General features: G+C 43.4%; 1 protein-coding gene across 1 annotated transcript in view; it reads left to right on the top strand.

Moving 5' to 3' along the window:
* Nucleotides 1-16842, top strand: part of PTPRN2 (protein tyrosine phosphatase receptor type N2) — a 961700-nt gene that overhangs the window by 329300 nt on the left and 615558 nt on the right. The window contains exon 4 of the mRNA XM_060248066.1: nt 16402-16519. Within this exon, the coding sequence (XP_060104049.1) occupies nt 16402-16519 (118 nt within the window). The remainder of the gene's footprint in view (nt 1-16401; nt 16520-16842) is intronic.

The following is a 16842-nucleotide window of genomic DNA, read 5'->3' as shown; positions in this document are numbered from 1 at the left end:
AGATCCAGTCACCACAGCTGTCCAACTTTAAAAAGCAATAAAGATATTAAAAAGGCACTTACAATCCACTTGTCCGAAGGAAGTAGACCAAACAGCAGTATAAAGTTGAAGTTAAAGAAGTTGAAGTTAAAGAAGGAGAGAACCGGTGTTCAACCCCAATACCATTAAAATGGCGATCGGGGCAACGAGACTTACAGCAACAGTGGGCTCAGGAAACAGCCGCCGCTGTTAATCCCACTCCACGCCGTCAAGCTGCCAGCCTCCCCGGACCCTCCCTGGGTCCAGGAATCGAGCCCCCCAACACTGAGGAGCCCCTCTGCTGCCTGATTAGTGAGCGATTCTTGGGAGGCTTCCTGGATTGCTCACTACCTTTGGTCGCCGAAACTGGAAGTCTGGGAACCAGCATAAATAAGGTGTCCTGCAGATATATGCTAGGCCTTGAATGTACTAGCTTTTTCATTCATACTGTCAGGGGTCAGACTCAGTGTCAACTGTTGCATCTGTGCTGGAGGGATTGTCATGGTAATAAGACTCAGTGGCATCCTCTCTGGCTCATTTTCCATACATATCTAAGGACGTAGGAAGAGGCTCTTGTAAGTTGATCAGTAGTTGCTGTAGCTCTATGTTTCTGTCTTTTTGTTGCTATCATCTTATGATTAATCTTGAACTTTTGAGCCCTTGCCTGGCTTTGGCATGATGACCTGATCTGATGAGTTTGCCTACAATATGTTCTCTTTTCTGTAGTTTCTGTGGGGACTATTCACATTTTGTTGGCTCTCATTGTGTAAGAATCATTTGTTTTGGGACATAACTTGGTTTGGTCATTAGGTTAGGATATATCAGGATAGATACAAAGTATTCTTAAGTCCCTTTAATTTCAGTGATTCAGGTACAGTTAACAGTCCCTTAACTGTGGTCAGATGTCTAGAGCCCATACTTATATGGGCATTTCCAGGGGGAAATTCTAGCAGGAGCTTCTTTGCATATTAGGCCACACACCCCTGATGTAGCCAATGCACCAGGAGCTTACAAAAAAGAGCCTTGTAAGCTCTTGGAGGATTGGCTACATCAGGGGTGTGTGGCCTAATATGCAAATAGGCTTCCCAACCCCCCACCCTGCCAGGGGACCCCTGGATTAGCAGCCTAATCCCCTGCTCTCTAAAAATCTGATAGCGGGGGTGGGTGGTGGGTGGAACGATGCAGTGTCTCTTTCCCTGCCTGGCTTCAGGCTTCTCCCTTCCTCCGAGTCACAAAGACCCACCCACCACTGGCCTGCTATTCGCTCCAGTCCGGCCTCTCTTCACGAGGTGCATGCTGGGACTTGTCGTCCTTGCATCCTCTCTGGCTGCCGGGTGGCGTCTCCTCGGGGAGTCTGGACCACGTGCGTTTCTACCTCTGGAGGCTTCAGTCGCTGATTGAAAGGCTTCCTCTTGGGATGGTGTGTCTGTGTTACTTTGAAGAAGTTGGCAGCAACTCGTGAGTAGAAAGGCCCATCCCCTTCAGAATCGCCAGAAATGGGGGGGGGGACATGTCTGCTGAGCATTATTCTCTATGTGGAGATTGATTCTCATAGGGTATAATGAGGAATTGACCTGGAGGTTTCAGGGGCTCTGGGGGAGCTGTTTTTTGAGGTAGAGGCACCAAATTTTCAGTATAGTATCTAGTGACTCTTCCAAAGTATCTCCCAAGTTTCAAAACGATTGGACCAGGGGGTCCCATTCTATGAGCCCCAAAAGAAGGTGCCCCTATCCTTCATTATTTCCTATAGAAGGAAGACATTTAAAAAGGTGTGCGGTTAAATGTGATGGCCAGAACTCCCTTGGAGTTCAATTATGCTTGTCACACCCTTGATCTTCTTCGTGGTCTCTGTGCATCACACCCATGGGAGAAAGCGCGCCTGCGCTGATCCGATCGGTACTTAACAAGCCAAAGGATTTTCGCGCTCAGCTCCAGTGGGCATGCGCAAGAACCCCACCACGCATGCTCACAGAGTGGGCGCAGACATCCCGTCAGTTCTTTTCTGACCACCGCGCTGAACAGTTGATCTCCTCGCTCCGGCTGGTCAAACTTTTATTTACTTCCCTTTCAAATAGCCACTTCTAATCTCATGTTACCTCAAAAACAAACCTAGTGAGATGGAGAAAAGTCGAAAACTTTACTCTCTCAGACCTTCGGATTCCCCTCCCCCCATTTTTCCCCCTTCCCCGTTACGGAAAAGCAATGGAGGCGGGCTCTCTTGCCGACTCAAGTGCTGGGATCAAATTTCCCCTCCTGATTCGTTTCCTCCGCTCCTCTCCCTGCCGAGAGGGACTCGCAGCACAGATCTTCACCAATCCTCCTGACTAACGAGGAAAAAGCCAGCAATGTGCCTGTTCAAACTGTTTGCGTCGTCTCCCTAACTGATTCAATGGACTTCGATGTCTTCCAGCCTGGACAACACATGGCCCAACTCGCTATGTTGGTGCCGGAGCCCACTGAGAGCAAGACAAACTCTCATGGCTCTTTCCTTTCCGACCGCTCTGACCTACGAGCATTCTCGGCATCGAAGTCGGAGTCCTCGTTACCTTTCAGCAACTGCTGTGGGGAGGACAAGGGATTCGAGGTGGAAGCAGGCATGGCAAACATGACTTCTATCGTCATACGCCACTTGCCCACTGAAGGATCGGCATCGGAAGGATCAGCGTCGGAATCGGCAATCGCTTCTGTCTGACATTGCCGACTGAGCCTCCCGACGCTCAGCTTATTCCCGAGCCGTGTGCTTCCGCGCTCCAGTTCATAGCGCAAACGCACCTCCCATCGATACTTGTGGCTCCAAGCGCCAATGCCCCTCTGCTTGGCCAGTCTCGTGGGCACTGGAGCCAAAGCGCTCCCCCATACCGACGTTCGACCTCGAGGGCAGAGAGGCTCGTCGGCAGCGATGATGCTGCCCCCCCCCTTTTTCTCGTTTTCACATGGGTTCTTCTAGTCTTATAAAGACAGACTGCAGGAGGCACACACTGTGTCCATGTCCCAGCAGCTTTTTGTTGCTCTTGTTCTAAGGACCTCCCAGGTTGGCCCAGCAATATGCAACCTCCCTTAGGTACTGGATGCTTTACCATCCATCATACTACTGTTGGCAACAACGACCTGGCTGCTCTATTATTGGATCAATGCCAGAAGAAGCATCTGCACAACCCTCCAGAGCAGACTCACATGGCTCTGCCATCAGCACCGAATATCAGCATCTCTATCCATCCCCTGGCTGTTTTGATGCAGATCAAGCCTTGCCTACATCCATGCTGTTTCTTTACCCTGAGCTTTATGGTCTCTGCCTTTACCATCAGATGACCCTAATTCCTATGGCAACTGCATGAAAGCATTAGACTATACCCTGACGCTTTCTCCTATCAACTTCAACCCTCGACCACTGCAATGGTGTTTTAACATCATTTCACTTGGCATTTGCTGTTTTTAGCACCCACACACCCCCTTTCTAGCAGTAGTGCCATAAAGGAGTAAGAAGTTCGAACTACACCGATCCTTCCTCCAAGTTCCTCTCCTTGGCTGGATCATACGTGTACGATACATGAACTGAGGACTGAACTCTCTCTAGCCCCCCCCCCTTTTTTGTGGGGGGGGAGGGAAATTAACACCTTGGGCAGGACATTTTATTCAGTTGGTACCCTGGCGTTTAGACCCTCCGCTGCTCCACTCACACCAGCTACTGGCAGTTTATGTTAGAGCAACAACTCTCAGAAGCACTGCCTCCCCCACCCCCAGTATGTTCAGTATTCTGCTGTCAAACTAATTCAAAGGGGGCATGCTCTTGTCCTCACAACAACTCATCATTTGTAGTTGTTATTCCTGGATGCCAATCATGTCTTCGCTCTGCTGCCTCAGTCGGGTATTAGAACATATACTAAAGTTTTCCTGCTCAAGACGGTTGTTGTCCACTCTACTGCAGATACTATTTGGCATGAGATGCTCAGGAGTATCACAATGCCCTGCAATCTGGGTCTGCCTCCAGGTTCTATGCCACCCGGAACACAGCCTAGAACAAACTACAATCCTAGCACCAACCATCTGAACTCTACTAGAAGCAGGGTTCTGCCTCAGTACTAACCAACACCTTTTCTCTCTTACCTGAGAGAATGTAGTGCAGCTGCATCAGCTAACTGCCGGTTGAAGGCTCATATTAATAGCAACTGTCCTCCTGGCAGAAGTCCCGTTATTCCTGTTCAGGGACTAAGCTCTTCTACCCTTCCAAGTTTCCACCTTCCCTTTCAGCACTTCATGGTATCAAGAACAGGACTGGGAGGCCTCTGCCTCATCAGGATCCACAGAGCACTAGATGAAGAAGATGATATTGGATTTATAGCCCTCCACTCCGAAGAGTCTCAGAGCAGCTCACAATCTCCTTTTATCTTCCTCCCCCACAACAGACACCCTGTGAGGTGGGTGGGGCTGGAGAGGGCTCTCACAGCAGCTGGCCCTTTCAAGGACAACCTCTGCCAGAGCTATGGCTGACCCGGGGCCATGCTAGCAGGTGCAAGTGGAGGAGTGGGGAATCAAACCTGGTTCCCCCAGATAAGAGTCTGTGCACTTAACCACTACACCAAACTGGCTCTCCAATTGACAGTAGTACTAGTCCCTCTAGTAATTTTAGCAGGACTGCCCTGCATGATATGCTCCTGCCAACTAACGTGAAGTAGGGATTGGCACCCCTAATTTACTGAGTGTGTATTCCCACTACATTTCAGTTGGACCACTTCACTTCCATTGGTCACTTGAATTCATCATGCCTCCCTCTCAAACTATAACTCTCAGCCTGCTCTGCTTCCTAGGTTTAACCACACTCCTGTAACTGTTGGTTGCTAACTCCAAACAGAAAGAAAGAAAGAAAGAAAGAAAGAAAGAAAGAAAGAAAGAAAGAAAGAAAGAAAGAAAGAAAGAAAGAAAGAAAGAAAGAAAGAAAGAAAGAAAGAAAGAAAGAAAGACATCTAAAATCCTTTAAACATGGTCCAGTCCACAGAGACAACTATGAATGCTAGCCTGTGGGGTCCACACACGTGCAGAACTTTCTCTTTTGCACATGTGCTCTGAACATGGTAAGGACACACAGTTTTCCATGTCTATCCTCGATGGGCCTTATGGCCTCAACAACCTCGGTCCGGGTGCTTACCAGCCTCCTCATGCATGTCCTACATTTCTGGAGTTCTGGTGCCTCAGATCTCTCTGACTCTTCAGAGACCCCCTGTTGCTCCACCTCTCCCTACTGCCCGAACCATGGGATTGGTGCATAATGGGAGCTCTTTCTGTTTTTCGGGACATCTCTCCAACTCCCTATCCTGCCTTTTGGATCATTACAAACCAGTCTCTGGTTCTGGAAGATGCACATGAATGATCCCGTGTCAAGAGTTTACCAGCCCTGACCTGGATAGCCCAGGCGAACCTGATTTCATCGGATCTCAGAAGCTAAGCAGGGCCAACCCTGTCAAGTGCTTGGATGGGACACCTCCTTGGAATACCGGGAACAGGAGGCAGGGACAGGCTGTATCAAGTCACTTATAACCTCCCGACCATGCCAACTACCACATCATTTTCTGGGAACGCTGGCGATAAGATCCACTACACACTTTCCTCAGCTATCACTTGCAGAGAGGTCTGTGTTCACCCTTGCATAAATGCCTCATCCCTCATCTTATAGCTGTCACAGATGGACTATTGCCAGGATGCTTATACCCTAGTACTGGGAATGTCGACAGACGGTATGGACTTCCACTCTTCCCACAGGTCATCTGCCCACTTGCAGACCTGAACATAGAGGCGATTTCTTGAACCTGCAGGCGTCATCCCCTCACGTTGAGAGGTTTTTTTTCTCCACCCTCTGTTATGCCTCTGGGGTCATTTACTAATCGACAGCATCTGAGTAAGATAGGAAACATCGGCAGTTCTACCCCAGAGCAGGAGTGGATACCAGATCTTGTCTCCTTTCCTGCGACGCAGCCAATACCTCTACGTGTTCCCATGTGCACCTTGAAATTCCAGGGTAGCCAACAAACTCCGAAGCCATGCCCTCACTGCTCTAGGGCATAACTATGATGGCTTTGCCATCGCTACTTTCCTCTTCTGCGTCATCTCGTCCCAGAGACTCCCCCTACTTTTCTTCCAAATATGGAACATCCTATTGGCATAATTGTGGGCTGCAGCCTCAACTCCTCTTGGGTTGGACAGCCTCCTGGCCGTCTTGGCACACTGTACCTCCATTGATGGGTACCGGTCATCCTCACACTCTCCTATTACTCACTTCCTAAAGGCCACCTCGGCTTTCATCTTTATGCCAAATGACCACTCCGCCTTGGCATCTGCCTTTCTCTTATCAATCCTGCCAGGGAACCTCTCCAAACCCCTGGCTACTGGTTCAATTGATTTCTTGTCATAGGGAGCAGTGTTATTGATGGCTGTCTCTCTCACTGGTCGGATAGCTGGACTACTGGCTCTATGTTATGATACCCTTTGTTTTCATGATGAGAATATACTTCTTCCCCACTCTCCAGCGGTATTCTTTCTCTTGGAAATAGAGTCTGAATTCCCTTTGTAACTCTGACATCTCTTTTGCAAACACTCTTATTGTGGGTTGGCAAATAAAGAAAGTCTCCTTTCTTTGGATATCAAAAGGGTCCTCCTTTTGTGTTCTTCATTCAACTCTAGAAACAAAACTAACTTGTTCTTCTCCACAGTTTCTTCCAAGCTAAACTGTAAGTTCTCAGAGACTTCCCGGAGGCCTAACAGGACATCCTGAGCTCTACTGTCCCTTACCATGGGTTGCCTCTTTACCTGCCTTGAGGTCCCTCAACTAGGGCCTTAGCCATGTCTCTGCTGCATCAGGTGATCCACAGAGGTCTATACAGCAGATCTACAGAGCTACGATCTAGGCCAGTCAGCAAGCTGCTATGCCTCTACTGTCTATCTACACTTGTGTTTTTCCTAGTGTGCAATGTGCTTCTGCTGTCTGCTGTGTCTGAATGACCTCCAGCACCCTCCTCCAGACATAGGCCTAGCTTGCTAATCTCCCATGGGTGTGATGCACAGAGACCACGAAGAAGATAAACAGGTTGCTTACCTGTAACTGATGATCTTCGAGTGGTCATCTGTGCATTCACACCACCCACCCTCCTTCCCCACTGCTGTTGGTCCTTCGGCACTTTTTAGGATCATACAGCAGTCAGAAGGAACTGACGGGATGTCCGCGCCCACTCTGTGAGCATGCGTGGTGGGGTTCTTGCGCATGCCCACTGGAGCTGAGCGCGAAAATCCTTTGGCTTGTTAAGTACCGATCGGATCAGCGCAGGCGCGCTTTCTCCCATGGGTGTGAATGCACAGATGACCACTCGAAGATCATCAGTTACAGGTAAGCAACCTGTTTTTCCTGGCTCTGCCCCGATGTCTCCTGGCTCCACCCCCAACGTCCCCAGATATTTCTTGAATTGGACTTGGCAACCCTATATGCAAAGGAGCTCCTTCTAGAATTCCACCCCTGGGCATTTCTAATAGTCAGGGCCTGCTCAGGTTTACAATTTGGCCAATGGAGAGCAGCATGGAATGATGTGCTTTGTAATTAATCTGGTCCAAACATGTGTTAGAAACAAGTGTGTCCTCCTTATAAACATAGTCCAAAGTGCTGCCCACTGAATAGTTACTTGGAAGCAAGCTCCACTGAGTTCAAGGGACCTTAGTCCTATGGAAATGTTTATAGGACTGCAGCCAATATGCTGTAGTTCAGGTCAGTTTAACCCAGGACTGAAAGAGTATAGTGGGAAATTATTCTCTGAGTTGCTGTTGCGTGAAGATAACAAAGAACCCCCTTAAACAGCTATAAAGCAACTGTCCAATTTTATTTTTAATACTCAGTTGGAATAGACGGTAGCTAGTTGAAAACCAATATAGAAGTTAGAAATGAGGCAGCTACCTGGGGACCAGATGGAGTGTTCTCGTGACGAAGTATTAGTGCCACTCAATAAATCAACGTCTTCAGAGTGGGCCAGAAGGGAGAAATTGCGCCTTACTTACCATGTGACCAGTTGTACTCAATTTAAAGAAAAGAAAATTGACATTAAAGAGGGTCTGAAATCATTAGATGGTTGGCATAAGACTTAGGAATTCTTCAGGGAAAAAAAGCAGCATGTTTTGTGCTGTCTTCTACTATTGAATTTGCAGTGTTTTTAAAAATACTGTGTCTTGCTTAGTGCATGAGAGACTGGGATAAAAAATCATTGAACATATATTTAAGGTGGATTCCGGCAGCAGCCACTAATTGCCATGTGGCCGCTGAAATGCATATGGACGTAGTTGTTGGTAGCCTATCCTTGCACATGTAAGTCTAGTGTAACGCTTCTTTCTTTTTCTTTTTTTTGCATTTTTAAGCAACTATAGAAAATACTGAATATAAACTACTGCATTCCCCTGTAGTAATGAGCCCATGATGCAAACTACTTTTAAATAGCTACAACATGGGGTTGCTGGTTGTATGAATCAAGCATAGGCAGGAATCAATGTGCATATTTTGAGGTCAAAACAACTTGAAGTACTTTCTATAGATACTGGGTTTGTGTTAAAAACATGAACATGTACACACATACATACTGGATGGTCAGGTTCCTCCAGTGATTGAAATTTTAAAAAAACTTTTAAGAATATCTAATTCTAAAAAGAGGGAAGGCAAGGAACTATAGTATTAGTGATGTGTCCAATATTTATTCCTAACTTATTTCATTTTATTTTCTTGTATGCACCACTAAAAATTTATCCCAGTTTGACAGCTATTAAATGCAACAAAGATGGTCACAGTCCTAGGCTGTATGCATGAAGCAGGCACTTGTGTGCAGCCTCATAGCTGATCTAGAAGAGTTGTGCTTTGATTTCCTGGTTGAGTTTACTTTTATGTTTTGTTAAAAAAAATCCCCCAAAACAGCGTTGCATCTAAGATGCCAGGCAGAACCTGCTAACACATGGGTGTGGGTTTATTTGGAAACAAGAGCTCCATGCACCATAATAATTGTGAGGACTCGCTTCTTATTAAATACAGAAGCTCAAGCAAGGCACATACTTTTTCTGTCTTTTCCAAATGAAGGCAAAAGTGTGTTATATAAAGGTCAGTATTTCAAATTAGGATAATATTATGCTAAGCTGTAACTCAAGAATGCTGACAAATTGTGCAGAAATCTTCTCCATTACCTATAGAGCAAAGCTAGCAGATGTTATGCCAAAGTGACAGTGGAGTTTCAGTAAGATTGCACATTGGACTAGAAATGGGAAGGAACTCATGGCAGCCTATAGTAGAATAACCTATTATTAGCAGACCAGTTATTCAAAACATCTAGTTATCCAAAATCACATTGTGTCCTGCGTGTTAATCCTCTCTCTATGTAAATATGTAAGTAATATTCCTATGTGTTGGAACTGTTGTCCTTTACAATGGTGAATGGGCAGCATCTCCACAATTATTCCTGTGGCCTGTGCTGAGGGTTTGATGGCAAACCTGGAAAATTTTCAGAGAATACAAAGAGAAATTGGCCTGGACTTATGTTGAAATTTAATACCATTTTTTTCCACATCGGCTGAGATATATCTAAGGCAGAAAAGAGCTGCATTTTTTAAAGCCAGCCTACCCTACAAGCACGTGAGCACCATTGGGTTTGTTCTTAAAGTCTAAAAATGGATACTGGAGACTTGAATGGATGTTGCTTCTCTAGGGAAATTGGGAAGGAAGCCTGCAAAAAGTCATATCTATATATTGACCTGTTTGTTTTGAAAACAGAAAAGAGACACAACCACATATAATTCTACGGACATTTTGACAGCTAGCAGAAGCATTAACGATTTGCAACACACATGACGTAGGGGCTGATACTCTCTAAGCTTCACAACTAGAGGTTTTCTGTATGAAATAAAATAGCAGGTGGAGAAATGGGAAACCCAATGGGGGGGGGGGATCCTGTTCTGATATTATAGCCAGGATGAAAAAGAAAGCTGTGTTAAAACGTTTGAATTAATTTTAAGGCATAGCTTCTAAAAAGGAATTAATGGGGACATGAACTATTTTATTTTGTAGTCAGAAGGCTGCTGCTGTGTTTTGATGATGCACAAAGATTTGTGATGATTTTTACCATGTCATCTCACCCCCCTCACAATGATGACAAACAACTGTTGGGTTCAGGAATTTTAGATCATACTTTATATTGGTCTAAATTTTGAAGAACTAGATTATTGTTTTGTTATTTAATGTGGAAATTACACTTTATGGTTATGATTTCAGGCAGCAGATTCTTTGATGAAAGGGATTTGCCTGTTTCCCCCACTTTAGTGGCATGTCACTAATCAGAGAGTTTGCAGTCAAATTCACAGCTAAGCAACTGAAAATCCCCTTCAGTGCTGAATGTTTCTTCCCCTTCTTTTATGAATGTGTTCCCTTCACTTCATTTTTGAAAGTAATAATTTTGTATTCTGTGAGCACCAACAAAACACCCTTCTAAGCATTTTGCAAATTGTGATTTTGTGCTAACAATGGTTAGCAAAAGCACCATCACAGACCTAATTCTGACTATAATTAGGTCCAAAATAGAAAAGGATGATTGAGGAGAGAAGCAAACTGGAGAAATGCTCTTCTCCATGGTATGAAGATCAAGTAGTACCATTTCAAGCTTAACAGATTCCTGGTCTTTCCTTCCTCCTGAAATTAAAAATAAACACTGAAATAAGACATTTAGCCGTCCCTAGATCAATGGCAGGGTTAGTAAAAGAGGATTGCCCCGTGACCTAGGGATCTGAAATATGATACATGCCTAATACAAAGTACATCAGCTGCAAAAAACTAAAAAGGAGGCCCTTATATGTTTTTCTCAAGATGGAAATGCATAATTTTCCTGTGATGGACACAGCCAAGCCTGTCCCCTTTTTCATATCTGCCAGTCTCCTTTGTACCCTAGTATTCTGACTAGCATCAGTCAATCGGGACCTTTGGAATATTTGGAGGGAAAGGAGAAACAGGGTGGGGGGAACGAGCTGTTTTACTGCATGAAGAAGTGTGCATACATGCGAAAGCTCATATCTTGAATAAAACTTCGTTGGTCTTAAAGGTGCCACTGGACTGTAACTGCTGTTTAAGTCAGAGAATGTTTTAGAGGGCTTTTAGGCAGATCAGCAATATTGCTCTGCCTCCAGTCCCTTCAGGTTGAAGTGTTCACCTAGCATGACATACACTGGTTGATGGTTCTTATTCATAAAAATTTAGGGTTATTTGGAAGCAATGGGGCAGGCAGGAGTCTGCAGTTTAAAAGGCTCTACTGAAGAATATATAAGGTTAGGAATCCTGTGGAAAAAGTAACAAGTCCAGAGTGGTAATTACTGGCATTCTCTCCATAAAATATGTATATTCTGTGAACAAACTGTATCTCCGTATCTCATTTCCCCCCCTCTAAGTTACATTTGTATAAAGTTGATCGTGAATATCCAGAGTTTACTTTCCCCCTCACTGTAAAATAAACCTTTTGTCCAATCTCTGTTCTCTCCTTGGTATTAAAGGCAAACAAGGTTATAACTAGGGGTGTGCATTCAGTTTGGCTGAACCAAATAAAATTTCAAATAACAGCTGATTTGGTTGTATTTGACACCATACACAGCTGAATCAGATTCTCGGATCTGATTCAACTGCCGAATACAGCAGTCCCAAATACTGCCAAATCTATTTGAAAGCTATTCAGCTTCATTATACCCTTTGAACCATTAAAGTCAATGGCAAAATCTGATAAGGCTAGGGGAGGGGATTTGAGGGAGATGCACCAAATTTTCATTGTAGTTGCAGGAGCCTCTTCCACACAGAACTCCCAGGTTTCAAAAAGATTAGACCAGGGGTTCAATTCTAGGGGCACCCAAAAAAGGTGCCCCAATCCCTATGATTTCCTATGGTGAGAGATAATGCATCAATTTCACCATGGTGGGAAAATTGAAATTGGGGAGAAGGGGGTTTGAGAGAGAGGCACCAAATTTGTAGTATAGCTGCAAGAGCCTCTCTCCCAGAGAACCCCCAAATTCCAAAAAGATTGGACCAGGGGTTCCCATTCTGTGGGACCCCAAAGTGGTTTCCCCCATTCCTCATTGTTTCCTATGATGGGAAAAACTTGCAAACTCAGGCAGCAGTCAGATTCTCTTAGGGCGAGGATGCTTGTTTGCGAGTAGCATAACACTGCTATGTGCCCAGCAGAACAAGCGCCACTGTGGTAGTGCCAGTGCCACGTATGGGACCTTAGTACAAATATGAGAATCTGTCTGAATTACAAACATAGAGAGGTGCTTTCTGAAAGGACCACAGCACAGAAATAGTGCATTGCATGCACTGGTGCTAAGCAGCAGAGCACTGTGCCAACCTAATAATGACTAGTCCAGAGGCACAACCTTACTAACTACTGCCCAACAGCTGAACCCAGTGCCCTTGTGGCCTGGGTATTCAAAAAGATGATTGGACACAAATCTTAAATCAAAATTCACAAAGCTGAGCAACCTGTTTTACTGCAACATCATTTCAGAAACAGACTGGAATAGTGTCTCCAGTGTCAATTTCCCACCATTGAGAAATAGACACCTTTTCCCCTGCCATAGGAAACCATGGGGAATGAGGGCACCCCTCTTTGGGTGCTCCTAGAATTAAACCCCCTGGTACAATCTTTTTGAAATTTGGGAGTTCTTTGGGGGAGAGGCTCCTGCAACTACATTGCAAATTTGGTGCCGCTTCCTCAACCCTCCCCAGGCTCCATATGTTATACCCTATGTTTTGCCATTGACTTTGATTTGATTTATATCCTGCCCTTCCTATCGATGCAGGCCCATAGGATATAACTGAGCTGTATATTTAGGATAACCAAATATCTCCCAGATCATATTCAGGCACTGAACCTGATATTCAGGGATATTTGCCCTGAATACCCCTGAAATAAAATTTAGCTGATTTTTTTGTGTGTGTGTGCACACCCCTGGTTATAACTGGGTTTTTATCAAGCCAGGGGAAAGGGTCCCTCAGTAACACCATTATGATTTACCTTAGGGGTGGTTAACTATAAATAGTGCCAAGCATTGAGTGTCCAGTAAATAAATATTTATTTGGCCTGCAGTGCTTGGTGGTGTGGCAGGGAAGTGTGATGTAGGCAGCAGTGTTCAGTTGATTCCAGAATCAATACATGGTACCATTGAAAGGACAGTGGCACTGGGCTAAATGGAATTTTTCACACACAACCCCCCCCCCCCACATTTTATCACCCAGCCCTGCTGCCTCAATGTGTTAAAAGGTGTTCTATATTAGCTACACAACTAAAATTTGATAGATGAATGGGAGAATAGAGTTTGCCCCATAATACAGATCAGTATCCTTCCACAGAGCAAGCCAGGACACATAAGACAGAATACTGAGCAGTGAAAGTTATACTGCAGCATTGCACACTTGCTTAGGCTTAGATTTAAAGTCGAGGTTCCATTATCAATCAGCAGTGCATATCTAGTATATTTGCAGAAAACAGGTACCATTTACTAGTACACAGGAATATACACATGTGAATGTTTGAAGAAAGAAGCACTGTGTTTTCTTCGTAGAGGTTAACATCATTCTCTTCTTTTCCTTATTCAGTTTATCTACTTAACTATGCAGTATTTGGGTTTATACTTTTTGTTGCAATTAATAACTTGTCAGAACCATTGTCTTAACTACATTCCACAATATGTGGTTTTGCACTGCTCATCTGTGGGAATTCCCAGTTGGGAAATGAACTGTGCAGGCAGAACTCCTGCAGGGATAGTTAATTGGTAGTTGTGTGTCCCACAGTACAGTTCCACATTAGTGACATGGAAATAATATGTGTACAACAGCACTACTGTGATCCTGCTCAGCCATTGGAGTTAAATTGTTATAATTGAGTTCTGGGCCAGGAGCAAGCCACTAGGAGTAGTAGCTTAGACAAAGGGGACAGGAAATTGCCAAGCAGCTTCATCCACTGTTTCTCAGCCCTAATTTTGAGTGCAGTTGTCAACTTGGTATTAGTGCCCTTGTGTGAGCTGTTTTATAGAGCTCTGTGTGGGTGAGTTTTTGCCCCCCCCCCACTTTACTGAAACAATGAAAGGATGCAGCTGACATTCACAATAGCTTTTAGGTGTTGCTGCAATCCTAGTGATATTTTCAGTGGAACTTTAGTTTCCAAGTTATATATTTTGTTGACTGGACTGTAGAAATAATGCTTACAGAAATATATTTATCATCCCAAAAAGGATTACTTTTGCATTGATTTATAGTTTTGTATACAGTAATTAAAACCCACACACAAAAAATGGTTTTGTCAGTTCTACATTTTAAATATTTTTATGTCAGCATTTTTTCTGGGTAGCAGCTGACACTGGTGGAAAGAGAAGAGAAGATCACAGCAAAAGGCAAGCCATTGGGGTAGTGGCTAGATGGGGCGCAAGATAGTTTAGGTAGAAATCCATGATCAGCCACAGTAGTAAACCTATTGGGGTTTTGTGATGGTAAAATGGAATAACTCATATATAATCGTGAGCTTCTCAGAGGAAAGACCAAATTTTAAAAAATGTGAAGATAAAAGAAATGGTAGCTGTCTGTTTAGCAGTATTAATTCTTGCTGCATTTTAGTATCAATAGTAAAGTGATTTTCTATTCTGACTGGGCCGTGCTTCTTCGTTTTGTTTGCTGCTGTCATTTAATCTGTATTTTGATTCTTCGTGAACTTTTAAAAACCTCTGTGAATATTGTATGTGAAAAGTAGAATATAAATATAATCAAAAATTATCATCCAAATATGTTTCCAATAACTCTTCTAAGAAAGTCACAATTTAAAAGTAATGGTATACTTGTATTAACACATTAATTGAAACACATGTACTTTGAAGTAATCCTATGGATCTGAATTTATTGCCTGAATTATTTGTACTTGCATGTATACCAAAACAAGGAAAGTATATAACTGATATTCATGGTATTACCATGTACCACTCACATTTTATAAGGCGGGCACATTGATATGGCTGCTGCCATCGTTCAACATATGAGTCACAGTGTATAGAACTGTCTTTTGATCACCTAGAAATAAATCCCAATGGAATCAATGGGATGGATTTCCAGGTAATCTAGGGTGCCTGTTCAGAACAATTAAACTAGAATGGTAGCTCTGCTGATGTGGTAACTCTTCATAAAGTGAAAATACTTTCTTCAGATCAATAGACAAAAGCAAATTAACCCTCAAATATCTGTAGCAGTGAATTATAATTTACCAAGGGCAAAAAAAGTAGAATGTCAATAATTGCAATTATGTGATGTAATATAGATAGATACTAAATAATTACAGATAATTCCAAGGCAGTAAGCCCTTATAAACGAAAAGTATTAATCATAACATTTACAGATCTAACAATTATTCTTAGAGCTATGTATAATTACTATGTGAGCAACAGTGCATGTAATTAATGCATAATTGCATGGAATTTGCTTTCACAACGACACCTTGCCCTTGTTTAAAGCTTTTTGTCATAATAGAAGAGTGTAAAGAAAACTCAAATTGGTCCCCAGATGAAACATGTTACAGCCCATTATAATTGTTTTCCCTAGAACAATGCTTCCTATACCCAATTATTAAAAGTATCCACCTTTCCCTGAGCAAGCCACATAAGAGTTATTTGAAATTTATATTATGAGGATGATAATGTATCAATCACTTTTTTCAAAAGTAAATTTTTGTTATCTATCACAAATCTGTTTGAAGCTCCTTGTCTTTATTTCCTGGCTCAGCTATTGTCAAATGGTTCTGTAACTAAACAAAACTGTAATGGTAGTTTATAGGTCTTCAGTGAGTAAGAAACACTAACATTCCATTAAATATAATCTGCATTTTAATCCTCATCACTCACTTGCTGTCTTCTTGGAAGAGCATTTTAAAAGAACCAGTATGTCAGTTCAACACAGTACCTTAAAAAGGTCTGATTAGCACAATGGCTTTCAGCAGAAGGGAGCTCTGCAGTTTTTCTGTAGAAAAGTGCAGGGCTTTTTTGTGGGAAAAGCCCAGCAGCAACTCATTTGCATATTAGGCCACACCCCTGATGCCACCATTGTTTCACACAGGGCTTTTTTAAAAATAGCCCAGCAGAAACTAATTTGCATATTAGGCTACACCTCCTGATGCCAAGCCAGCAGAAACTGTGTTCCTGCTAAAAAAAAACCCTGGAAAAGCAGAAAGTCATAAGAATATTCTAACCATCAGAACTCATATTCAATATAGTTCCACATATAATACAACACTGAGGTTTTTAAAGTTGTATTTGTTTTCCCCAAATTCCAAGTTTCTAAAACAGTATTTTATGTGGGTTTTTTTCCAGGTTTTAACTGGCGAGATGATTACACACAACACATCATTGCCCGTGAACTTTCAGATCTTCGAAAGATCCATGACTGGCATTCTGAGACATTCTCATCAGAGGAGTCAGATGCACTAAGGTAAATTTTAGTGCTTTTGTGTACCATTGTTATTTATATTTTGTGCTTATTTTTAAATTTTTAATCCTGTTTTTCTCCCTGATTGGGATGGAAAAATAAAGCAGCTTTTCGCATTCTCCCTCCCCCATCCTCATGGCAACCACCATGTGGTTGTAGGATAAGTTAAGAGACTGTGGCGAGCCCAAGGTTACTCAGTAGGCTTCCATGGCTAAGTGAGGAATTCAGACCTGCTTGACCTGGGTCCTAGCCTGACATTCTAACCACCACACCATGCCAACCCTTCTGACTTGTGCTATGATGATGATGATGGAGGATGGAATTTT

The sequence above is a fragment of the Heteronotia binoei genome, chromosome 10 (assembly GCF_032191835.1).
Source record: "Heteronotia binoei isolate CCM8104 ecotype False Entrance Well chromosome 10, APGP_CSIRO_Hbin_v1, whole genome shotgun sequence".
NCBI lineage: Eukaryota > Metazoa > Chordata > Lepidosauria > Squamata > Gekkonidae > Heteronotia > Heteronotia binoei.
The sequence above is the reverse complement of the archived record's forward strand: the minus strand, read 5'-3'. Positions and strand labels throughout refer to the sequence as shown.